This window comes from Micromesistius poutassou, assembly GCF_964030765.1.
Source record: "Micromesistius poutassou genome assembly, chromosome: 23".
Classification (NCBI taxonomy): domain Eukaryota; kingdom Metazoa; phylum Chordata; class Actinopteri; order Gadiformes; family Gadidae; genus Micromesistius; species Micromesistius poutassou.
The window spans coordinates 9,651,755-9,667,278 of NC_140293.1; the positions used below are offsets into that span (position 1 = coordinate 9,651,755).

Sequence of the window (15,524 nt, forward strand, 5' to 3'; positions counted from 1 at the left end):
CCACTTTAAACTCTCCTCATATTGCAATATTACTTCCTGACTCGTGATCGAGTAGGCCTAATGTTGCGCTGCATTGCCTCTATGTGCCGCCAACTGACAAAATGCAGCAGAAATGTGCGTAAGCCAGGCATTTAGTTTGCATGGAGAACCGCACTTTCTCATGTCAAGTCAGTCTTTGTCCATCCGAACGTTTGCGTGAGAAGTTGCTTACGCAGCTTTTTTTTGTGCGCAAGCCAGCTTTGTACATGAGGCCTCAGGCTCTGGAACAACAGCTGCTTGAGTTCCAGGCTCTTGTGTCACTTCAGTGTGTGCGGCAGTACTGTGGAGGACCTCACATGGTTAAGGGTTTCTGTGCTCCTTTCACACACATAGAAGTTGTAGTTCAACACAACAAGTGGCTGGTTTATTTTGAACTTCAGAGCTGAAGCCAAGCGACCGACCGTGTCCAGGTTTCAGTCGTGGGTTTGTGCTCGTGTGGTGATCCTCACGTTCTGGTGATACTTCATCTATTTCTCAAAGGACCCCTATGTTATGGATATAGCACAGAGAGCACGAACAAATAGGCCAAACGCAGTACCAAGAACTCCAAGTTAAAGGGGCGGTGTGATAGGATCAAGTGTCATCCTGAGGTGCGGTACATCTTTTAAGTGTTTGAATTCGGGCTGGCCCAGGGAGTTTGCTTCCACTTCAAACATTGAACAGGCGTGTGCTCCAGAGCCCTTTGTCCCTTGTGGGCCGCCGTAGAGGACTCTGAGGAACCGGCTCCCGATGTTGATATAAGAGCTCATCCTGAGTCAATATTATGGTCCATTTCTGCCAAGTCCTCCCGCCTGACGCCACTAACCCCTCCGCAGCGCACCTGTTAATGGTTGACTTCATTTAAAACGATGAAGCTCAGTCAAGATGGCGGTTAATGTGAAGTGGTGGTTTGGTGTAGATTCATGTCGATTAACCAACAGAAGCAAATGAGACCTTTATTAGCATTGTCATTCATGATATCACATATCTTGAATGTCTCGGCCGAATGATTAAATGGTTGGCAGATTCACAGCTGACTGGAATATTACCTGCACCCTTCGTTATGACCCCCAACTTTTAGTCTGATTCTTTTGTGACAAGACATGTGATTTAGTCGAGGAAAGAGGCTGAGAGATGTGATCATTGGAGATTTGATCGGCCACAACAGGAGTTCTTCAAGGTGTTTTAACGACATTGTAAAGCTGTCAACATAGAGCTATCTGTTTCACACACACTCTTATCACTCTTACGCTCTTATCATGGCTGTCTGTTAGATATTGTCTCTTCTCACTGATCAGCCATAGCACACTGGTCCAAGTTAGCCACACTCTTTTTTTAAGGGTATGTTTTGAAACATCACACTTAGAAAGAATTCACAAAACAAACTAATCGCCATGGATACACATTTTGCAGTGTAAACTTTGTCTTGGATTGGGACTGCTCGCCTCGTGCGATTGGCAATCAGTACGATCGATACAGTCAGTTCACATCCCACTGGGTGAACCCTCCTAGCCGCTCTCACACGCTCCTCAGAACCAAACGGTTCATTTCCCTCTGGCCACGACCGGCAGGGAGAGAGGGCTGTGGAAGGCCTGAGGACGTGAAATGACAGCAGCGCCTTTAAATCAATAAGGGGGGGCAGATATCTGAATATAACAACAGGCGATATCTGAACGTGTGACACCCCTTGTGTTCACGCAGCGTGAAGTCTGGTTCTCATGTCGACGTCCGGGCAGAGAGGGACCCGGTGGTCGGTCGGTTGGAGTGCCGTTCTGTGAGCCTGCGGTTGGTTACTCCGGGGCCCAATGCGAGGCCCTCGTGGGGGGACCAGAGTTGAGGGCTTTTTGATTGACAGCCTGTGGTTGCGGTGAGACCGTGACGCATCGACAGACAAAGACATAACTTAGACCCAAGGCGATATCGCCTTGGGTCTAAGTTATGTCTTTGTCTGTTCAAATCCCTTTTCAAAGGACGTCGTTATTGGCCTTCCCTGAATTCAAGACAAAAGAATCATCACAAACGATACCTTGTTCAATCGTTTTGCCCAAACATTTGTGATGGGGGTCATCTACCTATTGGATGAGACGGTGTTCACGGTGGCCCACGGAGTGCCCTGTGTGATGGACATGAACCCGGGCACCGTCACCGCTCACATGTCTAACATGACGAGCGCTGCAGGCAGTACAATGCACCTTGTGTTTGTATCTATATCGGTCTTCTTTAAACACACTGCCCTTCCTTGTTTGACACACGGCGAGCTAATACGATCCGCCTTGCTAAGCATGTTTGTCTTCCTTCAGCAGAAGGATTGGTCCCTGACATTAGCACGCTACACTGTTGGTTTAGCAGGTCTCTTGGTGGCTTAGCTCTATGTTCATGCCTCACTCTACACCCGCTTTCTAAGCAGAGTCAGTTTAGCTGTAAGGCCTTGCCTAACAGAGCTGCTATGCTGAGTCACTGTCTTCCTATATTTGACACCCGCATTGTCTGAGCTGACCAGAGGCAAAAGAGGCAGGGCTTGTGGCTGAGTGACAGCAGTGCGGTCACTCAGCCCCCTCGCCATCACATCACACAAGCTTTGCATCGCAAATGTTCAGCCTGGCTCCATTCCAATGCAAACGAGCCCGTGTTTTTTTCCACTCCTTCAGTAGGGCTGTTGATCTAGAGCAGGGCGCTCTTATGTCATTAGGGAGGGTGTCATTCCCTGGGGTGGATATTTCGCGATCTGATGACAATTTTAAAAGCATATTGTGTGTGTGTGTGTGTGTGTGTGTGTGCGTGTGTGTGTGTGTGTGCGTGTGTGTGTGTGTGTGTGTGTGTGTGTGTGTGTGTGTGTGTGAAATGTCTTTCCACTGTTTTGTTTTTCATTGGTGGATCTTTTGCCCTGATGATGTGGTGGAACAGTGAAAGTGCACAGTGTGGAGCAAGCTCTGAAGACGGTTTTAGTTCACATTCAGTGTCTCCTAACATGTGTGTGGGGTCCATCCTGGAATAATCCCCTTCTGCTTCTGACATCTCTGCTTTCCTGAAGCTCACTGCTAGCTGAAGAGAGTCATGTGACCTCCCTGTGTGGGTCATCCCTTACTCATCCAACCACAAGCATGTCCTTTGAATATGTTCCTAGAGCCTATAGGATGACATTCAGCTAATTAGTGTGGTCGCAAAGCAAGCAACACCATTGTAATCATGTGACTTATTATTCTTATGCCTAATTTTGGGATATTAGGAAGAAATGTGGTAATTTTAGCAGTATAGAATCCAAACTAATAACAACAATGTGGCGTATATCAGTACAGGGCGATATCCCTACGATTAGAAAAAATCAAAAAATGTAAACTTTTATTATTTTTTATAATTGTATTATTTAATAACAAAAGTGATTGGGGCAAAGACGCTAAAATCAGCCACCCCAAACCTGAACACCTTGAGCTATCAAATTAAATAGGCAAACCGGAAGTGGTCTCCAAAAAGCTTTGTAGCACTCTTACCACAGGGGGCGCTAGACCTCGGGGCCTCGCCCCCCTGGCCAGTGTCCAAAGGAATCCAGAAACAAAGTCTAAAATAAGTCTGGGCTTTGTTTGACATGCTTATCGTTTTGCCTCAAGGACCCATAAGGTCCGCCTTGAGGTCGTGAAAACTGACCAGTAAACCAAAATGACCCTAAATTGGTTATTTCAAAAATCATCCTAAGATAATAACAGCCCAACTTATTTCTGCTCCCCTTCCTGTGGGCCTAAAGACTGCAACGGGCTAACACTAGCTAGCTTTAGCACAATCTAGCCTTCCATATAACTCCAGTGAGCTGAAAACATTGAACACTTTCATCAAAAAATGCATTTTAAAGCTGTATTTAACTACACATACAGTCCTCAGGTACTAAAATGATAACTTAAAAGGGATTTGTAAACAGCAATACACGTTCCCCTTGGTTGAAGAAACCTTATGTGGAGGCAGATTATCTTGAGTGGTTCCTCTCGGGACTCTTTCGTTTTGTACAAAGTGCTCGGCGTGGTAGGATTTGGTTTGCTCCTCGGACCTTCAAATGAAATGATGATTGCGTGTATCACAGTCCTGGTAGAGGTAGAGGGAGAGGGGGAGGGGGAGAGACACTCTCTCTAACTCTTTGTCGGGACTTTGCTCGCCGTCGGCACCAAGGTGTATTTCCAACGTTGAATGGCAACGCTGGCCTGAAGCGGACAGCTCACGTTATACAGACAGCCGCTGCGGACAATAGCTTAGAAGCTGGTGCTGAAAGGTACCGGGTCTAACCTGTGGGCGTCCTGGAGCAGGCGGCCCTAACCCTCACCTGTCTGTCTGATCCGCTGTAGTGAAACACTACAAAGACCACCGCGCCGTCTCACCTGCTTAATTGATTGATTGATTTGATTTGATTTGAAAGGGACCATGTGCAATTAAAAAGATAAACGTAAACATTTGATGCATTGCACCAGAGTTAGCCTTAGGCTAATTTGCATCTGCAGTCCCCAGGTACAAATAAATACAGCACAGATAAAAACATCAAACATTATTCAAAGATATGTAACATATCAAACATCAACCATCAAACATGAGGGGATAGATGGGAGCTGCCTCCCCCCCCCCCTCTCCAGTCCCCCTGTTGTACCAACAGTGCTAAACAGAGCTCACGCTAGGGTGCACTGGCCGGCCCCCGAGGGCCACCCGTCACCTGGTTACCGGGCAACCGGTCCCCTGAGAGACTCCCAGTGGAGAGTCCCCTACCTGCCTTGGCACCGGGCCAAACCTCCGGTGAATTATCACAGGAGACATGATGACAGGGTGAGGCGTGTCGCTTATCTATGTTCTTAACATCTATGTTCTTAACACCTATGTTCTTAACATCTATGTTCTTAACACCTATGTTCTTAACACCTATGTTCTTAACATCTATGTTCTTAACACCTATGTTCTTAACACCTATGTTCTTAACACCTATGTTCTTAACACCTATGTTCTTAACATCTATGTTCTTAACACCTATGTTCTTAACACCTATGTTCTTAACACCTATGATCTTAACACCTATGTTCTTAACACCTATGTTCTTAACATCTATGTTCTTAACATCTATGTTCTTAACATCTATGTTCTTTATATCTATGTTCTTAACATCTATGTTCTTAACATCTGCCCCCTGGCCTCCGTCACACAGCGATGAGGAGTCATTGAGGAGGGGAACTGCACTTTGATCACACCAGTGAGGTGTCTTGGAATAGATTATTGTGAATAGGATTTATTATAATATTAATTTGCACTTTATTTCACGCACAAGTTTGGCCCTGACTATCCACGCTTCTTACGATAATGGGGCTATTTATAACTTATTATTGTACTCATTAAAAGATATCATTAGCTTGGTGGTTTTCTGAGCTAACTGTTATTTCCTCGTGTCTACAAAGACTGTCCCCAACATGCTCCCTCGCCCTCTATCTCTCTCCATCTGTCAGTGTCTCTCTATCGCTCTCTCTCTCTGGCCAGCTAGACAACCCCATTGGAGGCCTAAGCGATTAATTATTTACCCCAGTGATGAAATGCCAAAACCCAGAGACACTGGCCGCCGCCGCTGAGGAAAGGTCACACATATCCCTACACCAACAACACACACGACACACAACACACACTCACAACAATGATGGATGACAATAAGGGCCTTCTGGGCTGTTGTTGTGGAGCCTGGAACCGTCCAGGGAGGAGGTGTGTGTGTGTGTGTGTGTGTGTGTGTGTGTGTGTGTGTGTGTGTGTGTGTGCGTGTGTGTGTGGGTTCACCCTGGTCTCTCATCTCATTGTGTCAAAGTGTTTTTCTTCAAAGCCTTTCCATGGTTTGATTAGATGTCTGAGTTGGGTGAATTGTTTGAGGATCTGAGCAGAATGAGTATGTTTATTAATTGATAATGTTTCTTTTTAATTTAAATTCTTAATTGTGTCCCCTACAGCTCCACTACCCATCGGGCCAGATGGGGTGCCGGTGCTGCAGAATGATAAAGAGGTGAGACAGCGGCTAGGGTGTATAATGTACAGTGTGTAATGTATACATTAGATATAGTGTGATGTGTGTATAATGCAGTGCGTAATGTATACATTAGATATAGTCTGATGTGTGTATAATGCACAGTGTGTAATGTATACATTAGATATAGTGTGATGTGTGTATAATGCAGTGTGTAATGTATACATTAGATACAGTCTGATGTGTGTATAATGCAGTGTGTAATGTATACATTAGATATAGTCTGATGTGTGTATAATGTGCAGTGTGTAATGTATACATTAGATACAGTCTGATGTGTGTATAATGCAGTGTGTAATGTATACATTAGATATAGTCTGATGTGTGTATAATGTACAGTGTGTAATGTATACATTAGATATTGTCTGATGTGTGTATAATGCAGTGTGTAATGTATACATTAGATATAGTCTGATGTGTGTATAATGTACAGTGTGTAATGTATACATTAGATATAGTCTGACTCATCAGCTCATATCCATGTTGGCTCCATATGACTCCCAACATGACTCCCAGGAGGAGGAGAAGGGCGGCGGGGGGGAGGGAGGGAGGAGGAGAAGGGCGGCGGGGGGGAGGGAGGGAGGAGAAGGGCGGTGGGGGGGAGGGAGGGAGGAGGCCAAGAAAAAAACAAGACTCGCTTTTGCTCCACAACGGAGACGCCCATCCATGCTCCTCCACCCTGTGCTCCTCCACCCTGTGCCCCTCCACCCTCTGCTCCTCCACCCTCTGCTCCTCCACCCTCTGCTCCTCCACCCTCTGCTCCTCCACCCTCTGCTCCTCCACCCTCTGCTCCTCCACCCTGTGCCCCTCCACCCTCTGCTCCTCCACCCTCTGCTCCTCCACCCTGTGCTCCTCCACCCTCTGCTCCTCCACCCCGCCCCCCCGGTGCGTTCAGCAGCTCCAGAACCCTGCGGATAGGGAGCAGTCCGGTCCCCCCCCCCCCCCCCCCACTGGTGGGGGTGATGGGGTTATCGATACCCTTATTGTGGTGCCTTGGAGAGAGAGAGAGAGAGAGAGAGATTTTGATTGAAGATGAATGAAAGGCCAGGTTCACATACCAACAGCATAATCCCTTCTCACACACACACACACACCGTGGCTTGTGTAGCGTGTCACGTCTCTGGACTTAGCAGCGTTGGTATTTTGCGTTTGGCCGGGTGGTATGGTGGGTTACTGGGTCAACCGCCGCCAGTCGGCCCCTGGCCCCCGAGAGCCTGAAAGCAAGTCATTGTGATCATAAACACCATGGGGAGAAATATCGGGGCCCCTAAATCAGTTTCCATAGCATTACCGGATTGATTATGTGTCAAAAGTTGTCTTCTAGGAATGAACAGTTTATTTTGAACTTTAATTCAAACTTTAATTCGATTACCGCTGTGAGTCAATTTACATAATTGTAAATTATGTGAAATGGTCCAGTGGACATCATTATACATCAGAAAAACTCATATTGTAATTTTCACTGCTAAGGCTTAAATGGGTATGTGACCAAACTACATTAGCAGTTTGCTTAGTCAGCGTACCAGTTCATATAGCACTCGGTCATCAGAGAAAATGTTATTGACTGTTCTCACTTCATGCACAGAAATAGGTAAAACAGCTTTTCAAATATATGCTCCCTTTCTGTGGAACGAACTTAACTTGCACTCATTACCCTCTCTTTATATTTTTAAAAATGATCTAAAAACATCTCAAACAGAAACATGTATTTAACTGCACATTTCTTCTAACTCTCTGCTGTCCTATTTGTTGTGTGTTTCAGTTAATTGTTGTGCGTTAGCTTTTTGTCTTATGTTTTCTCTGTACTGAAATATCATACGGCTCATCTTGACCTGGACTCTCTGAAGAAGAGATACTGTATCTCAATGGGACCTTCCTGGTTCAATAAGTCTGAGGAAGGGACCTTTTGATATTTGAGACTGAATGATTGAACCACCGACGAGGAAAACGACGGCACAATCACAGGACAACTCCTTCATATGGCTGTGAACATGTTTCAGGCCTTCCATCACAGACTGATACTGTTGTTAAAAAGAAATAGAGTACTTGAAGCGTAAAGAAGAAGCATGAGACTCATCCCAGTTTTTCCTCCATTTTTGTCAGGAAGGACAAAGACCAAAGGACAAAGGACCTAATGATTCTAACTCTGAATCCTTTACCCTGATGACATTTGAGTGGATGCGTGCTGCGTGGCTCAGTACAGTGGTTCTGTGATGTATCTGGTGTGTAAACGGTCCTGTCCACTCTGGGCTGTGCATCAAGACGTCTCCTTCACTCTGCTAGCCTTAACGCTCAATTCACATTCATGGCTCAGACACATTTTTTTGTTTGGCTGTTCACGTAATCTTTTTAAATGCGGCCACTATCAGATTCCGGTATGAACTGACCCGCGTGTGCAGAATAACAATAACTAAAGACGTCCCGCTCTGCCGTACAGGAGACCTGTGAGGCGGCCTTCATCTTCTGGTTGTTAAGTTCCTGAGCAGAAGATATTGAGTTTTCTGGGAGGAATGTGTGCAGCTTCTGAAGTGTGTGTGTGTGTGTGTGTGTGTGTGTGGATGCTGAGTCTGAGCCGTGAGTGGTGGGGTCAGGACGTGGCTGGCTTCACTGAAACGGATTTCATCCACAATGGATGAAAGGATGTCAAGCGGTGCCTTTAACTACATCCCCCCTTTAAAGCCTGTCTCACTGCCCCTCCACTAGCTCGGGCGCAGCACTCTCGCCCGTGTTTTGGATGAAGGACTTCATGTGAATGTGGCCCAGATCAGAACGGATAAGACCAGATTCTGTGTGTAGCACTGTTCACACTGTTATGAAATCAAAGTTGGGATTCAGGCCACTTGCTCCACTTTTGTCTGCAGTGTGAACTACGGCAAATATATATATTGTTATTGGACCTAGGTAGCTCATTAATAAGAAATGTGATATCAGTGATTACGGCAGACCCTATCACATCCTAACAACAACAACAACAACAACAAACAAACAGCAACAAGGCAACAAGGCAAGCATTTCCCCTGTGGCGGCCAGACGTCCTTAAAGCGTGCTGGTGTTACGCTGTGTGACAGAGGGGCCCCACAGCCACCAGGGGCCACTGAACCACCGCGGTCCATCTGTGTAGAGCACAAAGTCCTTCTTCATCTTCGTCATGAAGGACTATTTGTCGGCCTCATGAAGCAGCGGGCGGAGAGCCGCCCCTGGTCGCTTGTGTTTCACTCTGTCTCTGTCACCCCGGTGGAGCGAGAGAACAAGGGAGAGAGAGAGGGCGAGAGAGGGAGAGAGAGATGAAAACACTCATTTTCTCAGCTTTCCGTCGGCAGCAGATGGAGACGGATAGGTGCTTAGAAATGTGTCTGCGTGTCAGCTTGAGATTTTGGTGTAGCGTGTTAGGATGAGGGTTTTTGTGTGTGTGTCTGTGTGTAGGTGTGTTTTTGCATGTATGTATGTGTGTGTGTGTGTGTGTATGTGTGTGTGTGTGTGTGTGTGTGTGAGCGTGCCCGTTTTCATCAGTTCCTAGTGCTATAAGTTGTGCGTATGTCTTCAGCAGACATCTGAAGATGTGCGTGCTTTGTAAACAGAGAGAGAGAGAGAGAGAGAGAGAGAGAGAGAGAGAGAGAGAGAGAGAGAGAGCAGACATTGGCCCTGTGGTAGGGGAGCGGTGGGGGGGTACATGAGGTGGGCTGGCTGTTGGACATAAGGCTCCTCAGCAGGAGGTGTCTGTCTGAGTCCTACCATTTATATTACACACTTCCCCCTCTCATTCATCTATGTGTGTGTGTGTGTGTGTACGTGTGTACTTGTGTGTGGTGAAGTAAACATGACTATTTTTTCTTTTAGAACTACGACCTAGAAGACTTAAGGACTACCATTTTCAGGAATTTGTCAACTTATACCCATCCGTCCCTGCAGTACGTGTACCTACTTGTCGTTTGACTTTTGTCAAATCACCAGTAAGCGCTACAGGTCACATGACTGATTCAAGCCAATCCCAGCAGGGAAGGCTGGGCTGTGTTAACATGACAGCAGCACTCAGAGGCTTCATGTGTCCATCAGCGCCGCGGGTTAGACCAGCGGGTTAGACCAGTGAGTTAGACCAGCGGGTTAGACCAGCGGGTTAGACCAGCGGGTTAGACCAGCGGGTAAGACCCAGCCTCCAGCCTCCAGCCTCCAGCGGGTCTGGAGGCAGCAGGTATATATATATATCTGTAGTACCCTGATGGAGGACCAGTGTGTGGAGCAGAGGGCTCTGGGCGGCTCCCAGCTCATTGTTATTGTTCACTCTGCATAATCACACCTTAAGACGCCATCTCAATGACCTCTCCCTCCTCTTCTTCTTCCGCCCAGCTACATCTACGACCCCTCCGCCGTGGGGGAGCCGGGGAAGAGCGAGCTGTCGGGGTCGGGCGGCCGGGGGTCCCTCTACCAGCCCCGGGGCCCGCAGGGCGGGGCGGCGGGGGCCCGGGGCGGCGGCGGCGGCGGCGGCGGCGGCGGGGACCGGCAGAAGGAGGGCGTCAGCAACCTGGCCTACAGCAAGTCCAACGAGGGCACCCTGAAGCTGGAGGCGGACAACAACCACGTCAACCGTCTGCAGGGGGCCCCGCCCACCGCCGGCGGCGGCGGCGGCGGCGGCGGCGGCGGCGGCGGCCTGTACATCATCCAGCCGCAGGCCCCGGGGCCGCGCTGGGCCACGGAGGACGGGCCCCTGGTCCCCAGCAGGGTGCCGGTGTACCCCGATGACGGCGGCGGCGGCGGCGGCGGCGGCGGCGGCGGCGGCGGCGGCGGCGGCGGCGGCGGCGGCGGGCGGCAGAGCGAGCCGGCGGGCTGGGACACGGCGGACGAGGACGAGGGCGTGGGGGGCACGCCCGAGTACCGCGGGGACACGGGCGACGAGGGCAGCGCGCTGTCGGTGGACGTGCTCACCAGCACCACCAGCGTGTCCTCGGGCGACGAGCACCCCCACGGCGGCGGGCCCCCGCGCTGGGCCCCCGGGGCCCCCGCCGACGCCTCCGCGGCCGAGAGCGGCATCTCCATGACGAAGAGCGAGGACGAGGAGGAGGGGGAGGGGGAGGGGGAGGAGGGGGAGGGGGAGCGGCGGCGGCGGCAGTGCCAGGAGGAGAGCGAGGACGTCCGGAGCGTCACAGACTCCATGGTGGCGGAGGCGCTGGCCGCTCTGGAGGCCGCCACCGCCGGGGAGGAGTTTGAGTGAAGGGGGGGGGCGTGGCCTAGCGCTGGAGGCCGCCACCGCCGGGGAGGAGTTTGAGTGAAGGGGGGGGGCGTGGCCTAGCGCTGGAGGCCGCCACCGCCGGGGAGGAGTTTGAGTGAAGGGGGGGGGCGTGGCCTAGCGTTCTTGAACATTGGACAGAACAAGGACGTGGAACTCCTCGATGGGACAGAACCCGGGACGTCAGAACTGTGGCGGGGAAAATATAAATATGAACACACATATATAGCTATATATCTACAAATATATATATATATTTATATATATATATATATATACACACACACATATACGTGTATATATATGTGTATATATACACAACATCAAAGACTCGTGAATTATGTTGAAATGAAATCTGCCAAAAGAAAAGACTTTCTTCACCAAAAGAACCGAATCATGAAGGAAACATATGAAGGCTATTAATGTGTTCTTGTTCAGGGCAGTCCCACTGAACCCAGCCACGGGAGAGAGGAGCGTTTGTAGACGGAGTGTGGAGCCGTGGTCCTAACGGTTCCTGATCTGAAGCGTAGCAGCACTCCTTGGACCGGAGACGAGCGCACGTCCTTCTGCCATATCAGTACAAACACGCCATGCAGAGCTACTTCATCTTCAGTTTTGCATTATATACATCTATAGTTCATTATATACATCTATAGTTCATTATATACATCTATAGTTCATTATATACATCTATGGATTTTGTGTACAAAATGAACTTCTAGTCAATTTGCGAGCCAGCATGCTCAACACGGACCCAGAGTTCAGAGGCCTTCTGAGACGCAGCATGCGGCCTTCATGATGCGTGTGGTGTTTTGTAACTTTTGTATATCTTTTGTACATGGTTTGCCCCTGGCACCATGTTCTAGATGATGTCTGGGCTCCAGGCACGATGCCGTACTGTACGTTAGGAACCCGCAGGGCGTACTCAACCCTCACACTACATACACGCTGAGCCTGGTTCAACAAGGCTTCACCTCTCCACCAGTCAGACATCAACACTGGCCACAATGCCCCGTGGCCAGAGAACTGACTTCATCATCCATTAATACCTAAACAAATCGACTACCGCTACCGCCACTTAATATTCGGTCAATTTGTACTTAATCAACGACTAAAGTGTATATTTTATTAATCAGTCGATTATCAAAATGATTTTCTGATATTAATTCCCTTACCGATTGATGAATGGATGGGCCGACCAAACGCCACGGTGATATTGGACTGCACCGAAGCGTCCAGGAGAAGGACAACCTACGCAGAAGAGTTCACGGGTCAAAGTTCAGCTGAACTTCACATGGATTAGAGAGCCATAAGTAATTCACAGTGTGTGGTCCAACGTTGACTTTCTCATCTCACAGCCAGATGCGACCTCATCCACTGCGAATGTGTAAAGATAGCGAGCTAGAGGCCATTGGCTCCTCAGCTCAGCGTTGGGCTGGACGCAACGTACACACACGAAGACGCAATGTACACACACATGAAGACCTACTACCCAGGGACGAGGGATTTGTACACTGAATATTTTTCTATGAAGGTCCATGTATGTTGTTGTTCATTCCCAGCAGAGAGCCCATCTCTCTGGGCCCCTGGCCTGCTGAGGGCCCATCTCTCTGGGCCCCTGGCCTGCTGAGGGCCCGTCATGGCTGGGTAGGGGGTGGGGGGGAGATGGGACCAGAGGGTTTTGACCCCCACACGTTGTCCTGAAGTGGCCCGTCGGTCAGGCCATAGCCAGGGCGTCAGTGGGACCACCTCCTTTAGCCTTCAGGTTAAGACCCTGTTCCTGTTCTTCAGAGAATATAAAATATATATCAACATGTATACGATATACGTTACCCTCAGCCTGGCTCCGCCCGCCTCCGTACTTCCGCTCAATTTTCATTTCCCTTCAGTACTACGTCTGGGTTTGCTGTATATTTGCAGGTTTTCTGCAGCCAATTTTTTGACCGTCCAATCAGCGAACAGAGGGAGTGGCTGAGAACATTGACGGTGAGGTCGTGCGCTGGTTTGAGTCGTGGTCAAACGTCAGCGATTGGTTATGGCGGATCCAGAGCGGCACTGGGGCAGATCCAATAGTTTCAAACTCCAACAGACACCCGCCTTCAAGTGAGTTAATGTTTGTCAATGGAGAGTGGCCAGACCCTCAGATTCTGGTAGGACCAGGCTACGTTACCCTGTGAACAGAAGAGACTTCATGTTTTGTTTTTTTCTAGTTATTTGTCCGCCAAAATCATTTCTACGTTATTCTTTGTGTATACGTTGTAAAATAAAATTTTATTTAAAAGAAAGTTGTAATTGTACTGTAGCAGTTTATTACTCTATTTGTCCCTCTATCATTTCATGAAATTTGATATCTGAACTGTTTTTCCAACGCCATCGGACAAATCCTATCTCACTAAGTGCCTCTCTCTCTCTCTCTCGCTCTGGGGAGTAGAGCGAGGTTGCCATGGGCCCGGCTGTCCAATCCGCCTAGCGACAGCTCCCTCGACGGCCCAGAGAGGGCCCCTGTGTTAATGAAGACCTCAGGGCCCACTAAGACATGACGGTTACACACCACACATGCACACACTTAGCCTCCACAACCTCTTGTTTAAAGCCTCTGAACGTGACGGTCAGAGCACCAGTGAAGCACGCTGGTTCCACCAGCTCTGAATCAGTGTTGAGAGACCTTCACAATGTCTGGACTTCATCCATTTCTGTCTGCTCTATCCTCCTCCTCCTCCTTCTCCTCCACCCACCTCCTCCTCCACCACCTCTTCCTCCACCTCCATCCACCTCCCCTTCCATCTCCACCTACCTCCTCCACCTCCACCCACCTCCTCCACCACCTCCACCCCCTCTTAGCATCCACCTCCTCCTCTTACCAGCCACCTCCTCCTCCTTCTCCACCTCCTCTCTCCATCCACCCCCCTGCTCCTCCTCCTCCTCTCTCCCTCCACCCCCCTGCTCCTCCTCCTCTCTCCCTCCACCCCCCTGCTCCTCCTCCTCCTCCTCATCTCTCCCTCCTCCTCCACCTCATCTCTCCCTCCACCCCCCTGCTCCTCCTCCTCTCTCCCTCTACCCACCTGCTCCTCCTCCTCCTCCTCCTCCTCTCTCCCTCCTCCTCCACCTCATCTCTCCCTCCACCCCCCTGCTCCTCCTCCTCCTCCCTCCACCCCCCTGCTCCTCCTCCTCTCTCCCTCCACCCCCCTGCTCCTCCTCCTCCTCTCTCCCTCCACCCCCCTGCTCCTCCTCCTCCTCCACCACCTCCACCCCCTCTTAGCATCCATCTCCTCCTCTTACCAGCCACCTCCTCCTCCTTCTCCACCTCCTCTCTCCATCCACCCCCCTGCTCCTCCTCCTCCTCTCTCCCTCCACCCCCCTGCTCCTCCTCCTCTCTCCCTCTACCCACCTGCTCCTCCTCCTCCTCTCTCCCTCCACCCCCCTGCTCCTCCTCCTCTCTCCCTCTACCCACCTGCTCCTCCTCCTCCTCCTCCTCTCTCCCTCCTCCTCCACCTCATCTCTCCCTCCACCCCCCTGCTCCTCCTCCTCCTCATCTCTCCCTCCACCCCCCTGCTCCTCCTCCTCCTCTCTCCCTCTACCCACCTGCTCCTCCTCCTCCTCCTCCTCCTCCTCTCTCCCTCCTCCTCCACCTCATCTCTCCCTCCACCCCCCTGCTCCTCCTCCTCCTCTCTCCCTCCACCCCCCTGCTCCTCCTCCTCCTCCTCTCTCCCTCCACCCCCTGCTCCTCCTCCTCCTCCTCTCTCCCTCCACCCCCTGCTCCTCCTCCTCCTCCTCATCTCTCCCTCCACCCCCTGCTCCTCCTCCTCCTCCTCTCTCCCTCCACCCCCTGCTCCTCCTCCTCCTCATCTCTCCCTCCACCCCCCTGCTCCTCCTCCTCCCTCCCTCCATCCCCCTGCTCCTCCTCTCTCCCTCCACCCCCCTGCTCCTCGTGTGTCCTCCTCATCTCTCCCTGACTGCTCTAGTTGTTCCTGGTGGATGTCAGTGGAGGCTGAAGCAGACTCCGTCCTCAGTGTGTGTTCCTCAGGGACGGGCTGGTGTTAAAGGATGTTTATGTTTGTCTGACCTCAATGGGGAGACTGGGAGACTGGGAGGGGGAGGGGGGTTATTTCTGGTCGCTGGTCAAACAGTGACTCAGTCCTCCCTATAGTGCGGTGTGGGCGGGTCTGTCCGCCGAGCTGTGGAGTAGCACTAGTGTCCCTAGTGGTACATAAACTTCACCTGGTGCTTGAGGTACTCTCCACCGTGAGAGGAGGACGTTAC

The 15,524-nt window shown here is 50.3% G+C and overlaps 1 protein-coding gene across 1 annotated transcript in view; it reads left to right on the forward strand.

The window, feature by feature from the left end:
* The window catches only part of LOC311368368 (uncharacterized protein), a 19,795-nt gene extending 6,252 nt beyond the window's left edge, over positions 1–13,543 (forward strand). The window contains exons 2-3 of the mRNA XM_084487169.1: positions 5,970–6,022; positions 10,388–13,543. Of these exons, the coding sequence (XP_084343295.1) occupies positions 5,991–6,022; positions 10,388–11,249 (894 nt within the window). The 5' untranslated portion in view covers positions 5,970–5,990 and the 3' untranslated portion in view covers positions 11,250–13,543. The remainder of the gene's footprint in view (positions 1–5,969; positions 6,023–10,387) is intronic.
* Positions 13,544–15,524: the final 1,981 nt, after the last annotated feature.